Source organism: Crocuta crocuta, unplaced genomic scaffold (assembly GCF_008692635.1).
Source record: "Crocuta crocuta isolate KB4526 unplaced genomic scaffold, BGI_CrCroc_1.0 scaffold193, whole genome shotgun sequence".
NCBI lineage: Eukaryota > Metazoa > Chordata > Mammalia > Carnivora > Hyaenidae > Crocuta > Crocuta crocuta.
Window position 1 is genome coordinate 7,962,859 of NW_027529624.1, and position 9,328 is coordinate 7,972,186.

At 56.0% G+C, this 9,328-nt stretch overlaps 1 protein-coding gene across 1 annotated transcript in view; it reads right to left on the reverse strand.

Annotated features, from left to right (window-relative positions):
- Positions 1–7,116, reverse strand: part of SUN2 (Sad1 and UNC84 domain containing 2) — a 17,293-nt gene extending 10,177 nt beyond the window's left edge. The window contains exons 1-7 of the mRNA XM_077762131.1: positions 6,822–7,116; positions 5,366–5,524; positions 4,326–4,513; positions 3,779–3,916; positions 3,086–3,181; positions 2,615–2,708; positions 1,381–1,451 (exon numbers count right to left, since the gene is read on the reverse strand). Coding sequence (XP_077618257.1) covers positions 1,381–1,451; positions 2,615–2,708; positions 3,086–3,181; positions 3,779–3,916; positions 4,326–4,513; positions 5,366–5,487 — 709 coding nt within the window. The 5' untranslated portion in view covers positions 5,488–5,524; positions 6,822–7,116. The remainder of the gene's footprint in view (positions 1–1,380; positions 1,452–2,614; positions 2,709–3,085; positions 3,182–3,778; positions 3,917–4,325; positions 4,514–5,365; positions 5,525–6,821) is intronic.
- Between the last annotated feature and the right edge of the window lie 2,212 nt (positions 7,117–9,328).

A 9,328-nucleotide genomic window follows, 5' to 3' on the forward strand; every position in this document is an offset into this window, starting at 1 on the left:
CGGGAATGAGGGCACCTGAAGAGCTGTATCAGCCAGTGGGTCTCCATCCACACTTGCCACTCAATCACCAGCAGGGAGCAGGTGCAACTGGAAGCACACACCCACCAGGCTTTCCATCAGGCCCTCGGACATGCCTCACTTAACGCACTCCCTGAGCAGGCCACACCCCCCACCTTTCGGGGGCCCTCCACAGCATCTCTTCATGACGCCCCCAGGACATCAGCCCCATCAACCCAATGAGGCCATGGTGGAGCTCAAATTAACAGTGACTCACGAACAAGGCACTATATGATTATAAAGGATCATTATTATTTCAAGGGCGATGCCCAGTTTCCACTGGACATGAACAAGCTCTTCTTGTAACAGGAAACAAAGGAAATCAACACTTGGAAACTTCTTCTACCTCCTGCCTATTAAATACTAGTTGAGTAGATGCTATACCTAGAAAACCAACTCGAGAGATAAAGCGGGGTCTTTATAAGAATAAACTGGTACAATAATTAAAACGGAGTCTGGGGCCCATGGCGGCAGCTCGCATGGGGTTGTGAGACTGACAACTGTCAGGTTACAACCTGAATGCAATCGATAACAACAAGGATTACAACTATTGTAATAGTGAAAGTCCTAGGATAGAGCACGGACAACGTCAAGCATCTTGTGAATGTGCGATCACAGCTCATGGTTCGGGAGTTCGAGCCCCGTGTCAGGCTCTGTTCTGACCGTGCAGAGCCCGCTTGGGATTCTCCCCACGGCCCCCACCCCAGGCTTTCCAACTCGTGCTATCTCAAATAAACTGAATTTTTTAAAAAATGAAGGATCTTAGTATAAAAAGGCAGACTTCTCTTTACAACTTTATTGTCTGGATCTTAAAGAGAGCTAAAGATTGAACTTGATGCCGTGACAAGGATTCACTCACTCAGACTATGTCCTAATTTGGAATGGAGGGAGAGTGACTACTGATAACACTTTTTACCCCAATACTCCTGTTCTGCAGCATGTTCTGACTCAAGACGGCTCCTGTAGACATGCCAGGCAGCCAAGTGCAGCCACCCCAATGGAGCACAAGGGTCAGCGGATTGGGGCACATCCCCTCTCGCGCACTGGACACCCTGTGAACGCCACACGGGTCCCCGAGGAGCCAGGAGGGCCAGACCGGAGCGGCCGAGGGCTCGGGAGCGGCCCAGGCTCAGTCTGACCCCACGCGCCCTGCCTCCTTCCCTTCCCGGTAGGCGATCACCGTCCCTCTGGTTTTCACATCTCCGATCAGCACCAGCCCGCCCCCCCCCGCCACGCTGCCCTGCCCGTCTGGCTCACCAGCTCCATCCATTTCGGCCTGGCGTGCTCTTCCTACCCCTCCCCTGCAGCACCGGGCAAGCTTACCGTAGGTCAGGCCAGTCAGGAGCAGCAGCAGCAAGAGGAACCACAGGAATGTCTTCACGGAGGAGAAGCGCCTGGACCACAGGAGGGGACAGCAGGGGAGGAAGAGGGGTCAGGAGGACACCCAGGCCTCTGTATCCCTGCAGGGGGTCTGCAGACACGCTCCCTGGGTGCCAAACTAGAGTAGGGAGGGGGGTGCCCTGGAGCACCTCATCTTGCCAGGGCCGGACCGGACGCTTCTAGGGCTTTACCTGCAAGTCTTGGAATAATGGCAACAATGCGGACACTGAATTTGATTGAGGGGATTTAAAATTAAAAAATGGGGTCTTTGAAAAACCTGGAATTTTCATACGTACAGGTCCTTTAAGCAAGCGGTTCTAGAAAAAAAAAAATACAGAGCTCCTTAAACAGTATTTTCTTCTAGAAAAATATGGAGCCTGGCCTTCTTGTCAGCAGAGCCAGCCGATCATCCAGCCAGGATTACGGCCAGAGGACCCCAACTTCCGGGCTCGGTCTTCTTTCCTGGCTCTGCTGGGTCAGGGATGCGGAAAATCAATGCGCAGCGTCACACAGCACATGTCCCCGGGTTCTGAACACACAGCAGAGGACGCTGGGGTCTAGACTGCCGCAGGGCCAGGAGGGAAGCTCAACTTTCTTGGAAACACCACTTGTTGGCCGGAGCCTAAAACCCGACCAGCCGGAGCAAGACCAAGCTGTCAGATTCAGAAGTCTGGGAGAGCCCAGGTGGCTCAGTTGGTTAAGTGCCCGACTCTGGCTCAGGTCATGATCTCGTGGTTCGTGAGTCCGAGCCCCGCGTCGGGCTCTGTGCTGACAGTCGGGAGCCTGGAGCCTCCTTCAGATTCTGTGTCTCCCCCACTCTCTGCCCCTCCTCTGCTCATGCTGTCTCTCTCAATAATAAATAAAAATGCTTAAAAAAAAAAAAAAGGTGGCTGGCTGGGGGCTGGCACTTAGCAGGAGCCCAAATAACAGGAGCCCATAATTTCAGAATTCTCCCTGAAAGGCTACTGGCCTGGAGAGCAGCACCAGACTCGATCCCACTACCTGTCAGGCAGAGAGGGGCTCTGGAGAGTCTACTGTATGCTCACCGCTAGAAACTACACGGAAACTGGGGGAAAAGAAACCTTTGGAGAAATGACATATATGGGTTTAGAAGCCCTATCAGTCCCTTGGGTCCCAAGGCTTTGTGATTCATTGTCAAGGCGGGAGTCTCGCTCACCTGGTTAAAACGAAGACATCGAGGAGGGAGGCCGCTGTCGTCAGGCGATACCAGGTGGTGCCAACCCACCAGTAGAGGAGTCCAAAGAGCCGGCCTAGAAGGGGGACGGTCAAGGCCTGGGCGTCACCCTGAGCCAGCGGCCGGCAGGGCGTGGCTTCAGGGCATTACTGCCTCCACCTGCAGCTCCCCCCCCTCCCCCCAGTGCTGACCAGCCGGCGCACCGGGGTCCTCCAATCCCACCCGCCTACCCTACCGACACCCTCCACCCCACTCCACAGCTGCTCCTGCCCTTCTGCGTGGGAGTGTTACAGTGTTACCAAGGCTCCTGCTTTCCAGCGGCTTATTCCAGAACGAGGTCTCCCTGCTCGTCCTGTGGGCTCTCTCAGTGGGATCCCCAACCACAGGAAGAAGGGGACGAAGGCCCTGCTGTCGGGAACGGAAATCATCGTGCACGGGCTCGCCAGCACCCACCTGGAGACGTGACCACCATCCAGAAAAGAGAGGCCGCCCAGGAGACTGCGTTCCTTAACCGTGAACCCGAACTACGGTGGTCAGTCTCTGAGTATCCTGCAGGGACAGAGAGGCCACAGCTCAGTCTGTCCTCACTTTTAAGAGCCCAGGGATATGGAGACCGCCTATTATGTGTCTTCTCCTTTAGACTGTGAGCTGAGACCACATATCATGCTCCTTCGCATCCCCAGAGCGTCACACAGGCCTGGCACCTAGTGGGTCCATAAAGGTCTGTCAAAGGAACGAAACGGTATGGTTCTGACACCTCCCTTGAGCTTACTGTCCACTCGCCTCTCCTCACCAGCAACCCTTCGAACCATCTTTCGGAGCTAGACCGAAGGGGTCAGGCACCTCCTCTGTGTGAAGGCCCCCATCAAGTATTTGCTGGAAATAAGTCAGACACAACGGAGTGGACCAGAGGCTGCTCGGACTGATGGGGACAGGGCAGTCACAGTGGGTCAAGGGCCGCCCCAGGCCTGGGTTCAGGGTGCCATGGTGACACAGGGGCGATGCCCAGCTGGCTCCCCAGCGTGTGGAGGGGCTGCCGGACACCGCGCTCTCTCAGGCTGTCAGGGGGCACCTTCCCCGGGCTTCCTGTCACCTCCCTCGGCACTCCCGGAACGTGCTGGAACGTCTCCCTGAGGCGTCGCCCACCTGCGTAGTCATCCTCGGAAGAGTAGCCGGAGGAAGACCCCAGGAATTCCTCGGAGCCCTTGTTCTCGGACAGCCCGTTGAGTTTGCTGCTCTCCGTGCCGCCTGTGCCTCTCCTCCTCCTCACCCGCAGATCCTCACCTGAGGAGGGAAGAACTCAGGGTCCTCCTGGGGCCGGGAGCTATCCCGGAAGGCCTCATGGGGACACGCGGAGGAGCCTTTCTGATGGACAGATGGAGCTGTCCTGAGCTTCTCCCCAGGCTCCCCGGGCAGGTCTCCGGGGCTGGAGCAGCTCCGTGGCCACCTGGTCGGAAGTGGCCACCTGGTCGGAAGTGGCCACCTGGTCGGAAGTGGCCACCTGGTCGGAAGTGGCCACCTGGTCGGAAGTGGCCCGCAGGTTCAGACATTCGATTCCCCTTCCAAGGGTTTCTGCAGATGGGGAGCCCTTCCCCTGGCCCAGCGGTGGTTAGGAAGCCACTCAGCGGAGATTTCTGGGCCTTAAATTTCCAGAAGAAGCAAAGCCCTGGGAGGGAGGTTTCAGACAACTCACCCCAGTAGGGATCACTATGCAGCTGGTCGTCGAGGATGGAGCTCCTGGCGAGGGAGGCGGCCCGGGGGCTGCCAAAGTAGGACTCGTGGACCACCGACTCGCTGTAGTAGGATGTGTGCGCGTCGGAGGGGCCCAGCTGTGGCGCTGGGGAGAGGCGCTTCATGTTGCTGGATTTCCTCTTCAAGGTCCTGCGGGAGGGGCGAGGAGGGGACCAGGCAGGTGAGCCCAGCCAGGAACAGGGAAGGAGCGCTCTGCCCGCCTCCAGCCAGCGGGGCAGCCCTGTTGCTAGGCAACTAACAGCTTCCCAGCTCCCGACACGCTAACCACAGGTGCTTTCTCTGCCCCCATTATCTCCACATCTCACCAGAAGTGATGAAATCAGGTTTCAAATCCAGGTCTCTAACTTCAAAGTCAAAGGTTTTTTTTTTCTTCTTTTTTTTCTTTTCCTTTCCTTCCTCCTTCTCATGCTTCTAATGGAATAACAATTTCTACCACCCACTGAAATCCCAGGCCAACCCGACCTGGCCTCCCAGGGCTAGCCAAAGCCTCACGAGCATGGTCATCTGGGCCTCATATCTGCAAGTGGGGCTGGGTGAGAGGCAGGCGCCTGCTTTAAGCTCATTTGCCATGCTCCTCGGACTTGACTTCTCCCGGGCTGCTCTGCTGGGTCTGGAGAGGATGGTCAGATGGGCACATCCATCCGGAGCAGAAAGGGCTCCTGTGAACCCCGCCTGCACTTTCAGGGTTTCTGGCCTGGCTTATTTTTGAAGCTGCCTCTCCCCACTTCCTGTTCTCTGACGAGATGGCAGCAGCCCGGCTTACGATACGGGGAGAAGAAAGAGCAGCGCTGGGTCCCGGCATCCTCAAAAGGTGCGAATGTTCCCCGCCAGCTGGGTATGGGCACCTGATCTCTGCCCAGTGAGGTGGCAACAGGACAAGGCTGTGCAGTGACCTGCCCAGAGCCCTCTGCTCCGCAGATCAGCGCTATCGGGAGCGGGGGCAGGGGAGGTGGGGTGCGGGCAGGGATGGTAACCCCCTACCTGAGAGGGCTGTCTTTAAACAGGGTGCTCTGGCTCCCCATCACTGAACTCCCTCCACTGCTGCTGCCGCCGTCATCGTCGCCCTGGGAGTAGCGCGTGAGGCGCTGGCTTCGGCGGGACATGACGAGGTAGGATGGGGACTCTCCCCCTGAAGAGAGCCTTGGGAGGGAAAGGAGGACAAGGGAGGCCTGGGGTGGGGGCGGTGGTGTTTCAGTTCCCCCCCAGGGACCTCCTCCCAGCGAACAGCCCACCCCCTGTGCATTCCACACAGACAGCCCGGGAGGTGGGGACGAGGGGCATCTATGGACCATCCCTGGGCACCGCCCACCCTGCGGCCGTCCAGCCCCGCCTTGGGCTCACTTAGTGCCAGGTGGCCTCCCTCATGGTACTTTCCACAAGCTTTTCTAGCTTTCAGTTTGACACTGAGCTGCCTGGGAAGCAGAACCGGACCTTCTGCAACCTTTAGCAAGTGGCAGAGCATGTGGAACAAGAGAGGCACGCAATAGACGCTAACTGAATGCCTTTGATCAACTGCTGTCCCACGGACTCTCTAGTCCGGCCATCCCACCATGCAGCTAGCGCCCTGGAGCTGCGCGCACGCACATTCCAGCTGTTTCTCTTCAAGGGGACACACTTTCTTTCTCCTGGGCTATTACTCATTGATTCAGGGTCCCAATCCAACTTTGATCGGAGAAAACCTTTCCGGGGTAAGCCCCGCCTACATCCTGAAGGTGTCTGCACGTATCCATCAGTGATTACTGTAGTGCAACGTCAGAGCATCCTATATGACGACGATCGTGATGACAAAATACGTTGTTAAATGCCTCCTAGGTACCTGGCTCCTTATGCGCTTGTTTCTGATCCTTATCAACACAGGAGGTACCATTACTGCCACTGTACAAGGGAGGAACTTGGGACCCTGAGATGATCGGGGACCCTGACCACAGTCACCTCGCCCGTAAATGACAAGAGGCAGGGTTTGAGCTCAGATCTGACAGGTGGCACAGCCTGGGTCTTTCCCCTCTGCCATAAAGTTTCCAAGATGCTTTAGGAACGTGTGTCCCCAATCAGAGTCTTTGACGGCCTCCACTATGCTTAGAACAGCCCGTAGGCGGAGTGGTCACACAATAAATGTCGGTTAACACACTAACAAAACAGGGAGGTGGGGCAGCCGTGTGGGATCACAGTCAGTCCCTGCCGGAGGGAACAGGTCACCACGTGGGGTGGGAAGTCACGGCTCTGGAAATGATACCGAGGACTCAAAGGAGGCCAAGGCAAACAGACGTGGCAAAAGGCAGTGTTTGACAACCAGAGGGTCATTAATCAGCCTTTCAGATATAGAAACCCACATTCAGAATCTCAGACGTCCAGCATGAAGAGTCTGAATGCGGAGCCTTGCCCTGCTCGTGTTACAAAGTCTCTGTTCTGCTTAGGCCCACTCAAGAGTCCCTAGTACCTGTGACTTCTCACTTCTGATACTCCTGGCCGATACTTAAATTATTAGTTCCCTCGGTCGCGTGTTGGTTATAGGCGCTGATGTTTCCCAGCTCGAGACTATGGAAACCAGCAGGTCTGGTTAGTCTGGCTGGAGAATTCTAGAAAGTCCTCTTCTGAAAAACAAGCAGCCTCATGTCTTGGTCTTATTGGCATCTTCCCAGGTAGAATGCCCACTTGGCTGGTTTTTAGCCCGCGTTGGTAAAGGGACCCATTGGTAGTAGCCAAAGCAGGAAGTTGGCCTGGGTCCTTGTCTATATTCCTCTCCTTATAAGGTAATGCCACCCCCACTACTGCCCTCCCCACCTAAAAGCTCCTCCTCTTAACCCCTGCCTGCCCAAGAGGATGAAGCCTTCACCCTGGGGCAGAAACAAAGCAATGTTTCTGCCAACTCAAGCTGCTGTTGGCAAGAATATAAATATTCAGACGGAGGTGGCTGGAGGAGGGGGATGGGGCGGTCGGGGCTGAAAGCTGTCAGCAGTCAGCACCCTCCTCCGCCCTCCCAGAGGCTTCTCAGTCTTTCTTGTAGTCCTGATACCAAAAAATAGTTTGCGACTGAGTCTGGGTTTCAGAAAACGAGAAGGGTCAAGGCCTGAATCTTCCAAACCAAAACAAGAGGTGAACCTCTAGGAGCTCAGATCTTTTGCATATCAGACTATCCCCCNCCACATCCTTTTTCTCAACTCCACCTTTCCCCACACCCCCCTCCGCAAACTTATATGTCAGTATCCACCCAGTCTCCAAACTTCGATCCTGGGCGTCCTCCACGGACGTGTTCACGCTACTTTCCCTCGTGGGGCATATAAAACGCCCCAGGTGCTAACTCCCTTCTCCCTTCATTTTCTCTACAAGCTGAACCTGCAGAGATCGGATTTTTTTTTTTTTTTTAAAAACTAACCACGCGCCTTCCCTGCTGCCCTGCACTAAGTCACACTCCCGCCTCCTATTTGTTTGGTTTCTTTTTTTAAGAACTGAACAAAATGGGCCCTCCTCCTGTTCCCAGAGTCTGACAGGCAGAGGGCAGAGAACTGCCTGTCCCTGGAAACTGCCTGCCTGGCACGAAAACATAGGCACTGCCCTGGGCCGGTTTGAGGTAGCCTGGTTCGCTCCCCTCCTCTCGGGGAGGTTCTGCCCTGGGGAAGTCCCGCCTGGGGACATCCGCCCTCCCGGCTGACCAGTGNCACAAAGGCCCCGGTTGGCTCCGCCCGCCGCGTGGGCCCCGGGGGCCCAGCGAGCAGGGCCGGGAGTCCGCGCGTGGGAGGCGCGGGGGCGGGGCCGAGCGCCGGGAGGGCGTAGCTGGAGCCCGCGTGTCGGGGGTTGGCCAGGCCTGGCTGCGCACTTGACTCCAGGCCTGGTGGCTCAAAACACCTGATCCTGCTCCCAGCACTGCCTCGTGCGCCTCACCCCACCCGTGTCCTTCCGGCCGTGGCGTCCTCGCTCCCCGCAAGCTGACTCCACGGGCGGGATGCCAGGGCCTTAAAGGCATCGAGTGATTAGGGAGACACAGCCTCTCTGAGGATGGCCCCCGACTAAGTGGGGGCAAGAAGAGTACAGGACCCTTGGCCTAAGGCCCACCTGTAGTTAGCTCTTAGCGGGCTAGCAAATGATTGTTGAAGGCTTGCTAAACACTTGGCATGCGTAATTGTCCTTTTCGCCAAGCACTTCTGCACCCATTTTAGAGATCAGGAAACAGGTTCATAGAGGTTTTAAGTGATTTGCTTAAAGGCACAGCTAGAAAGAGGTGAAATTGAGATTAGGAGATTCTCCTCACATCCACATCTGCTTTTTCTGCTTAAGGGTTGATTTTGGGATTCCAGACAGGGCAAGGAGGCTCTGGCACTTCCCGGTCTGCCCCCAGAGCCCCCACGTTTCACTGCAGAAGTGAAGGGAGGGAGTTTGCTACATTTGGTACTGAAAAGGCAGGGCTGGTTACCTCTTCCTCTGCCTCATTCAAATGTGTGTGATTGACAGATAATGAATGGGTAAAAATGCTGTCTGACTCCGCGGGACTGGCCAACTTTACAGAAGCAGCAAGTGCACCGCTTGGGAGGAGGCACTTCCTGTGCAAGTGCTTCTAAGGGTAACAGTGTCGTCATTGCACTTTACAGCACCAAGAGGAAGAGACAAGAAATTACAAAATTACTGAGACAGGACAGGAAGGCGCTGCGGGTAGAGCGGCTTGAGGAAGAGCGAAGCCTTTGTGCTAAGTTGACTCCAGACAAAAAAATGACCCCTCTTCCTGGCCCTCTACTGCCCCTCCTGGGAAAAAAAGGGCCTCACCTGCACGTGTAGCATCTTGAAGACGAGGGTTAAATGATAAACTGCCTGGCTCTCCAGGACCTCACATGGGGCCTGAGTATCTGCTGACTGTGGAAGGAATAAAATGAGAATGCAAATCAGATGTCGGGCCAGCATCCAGGGGTCTCCCTTGACACCTCACCAGGGTGCTTACCTCCCCAACCCTGTCCT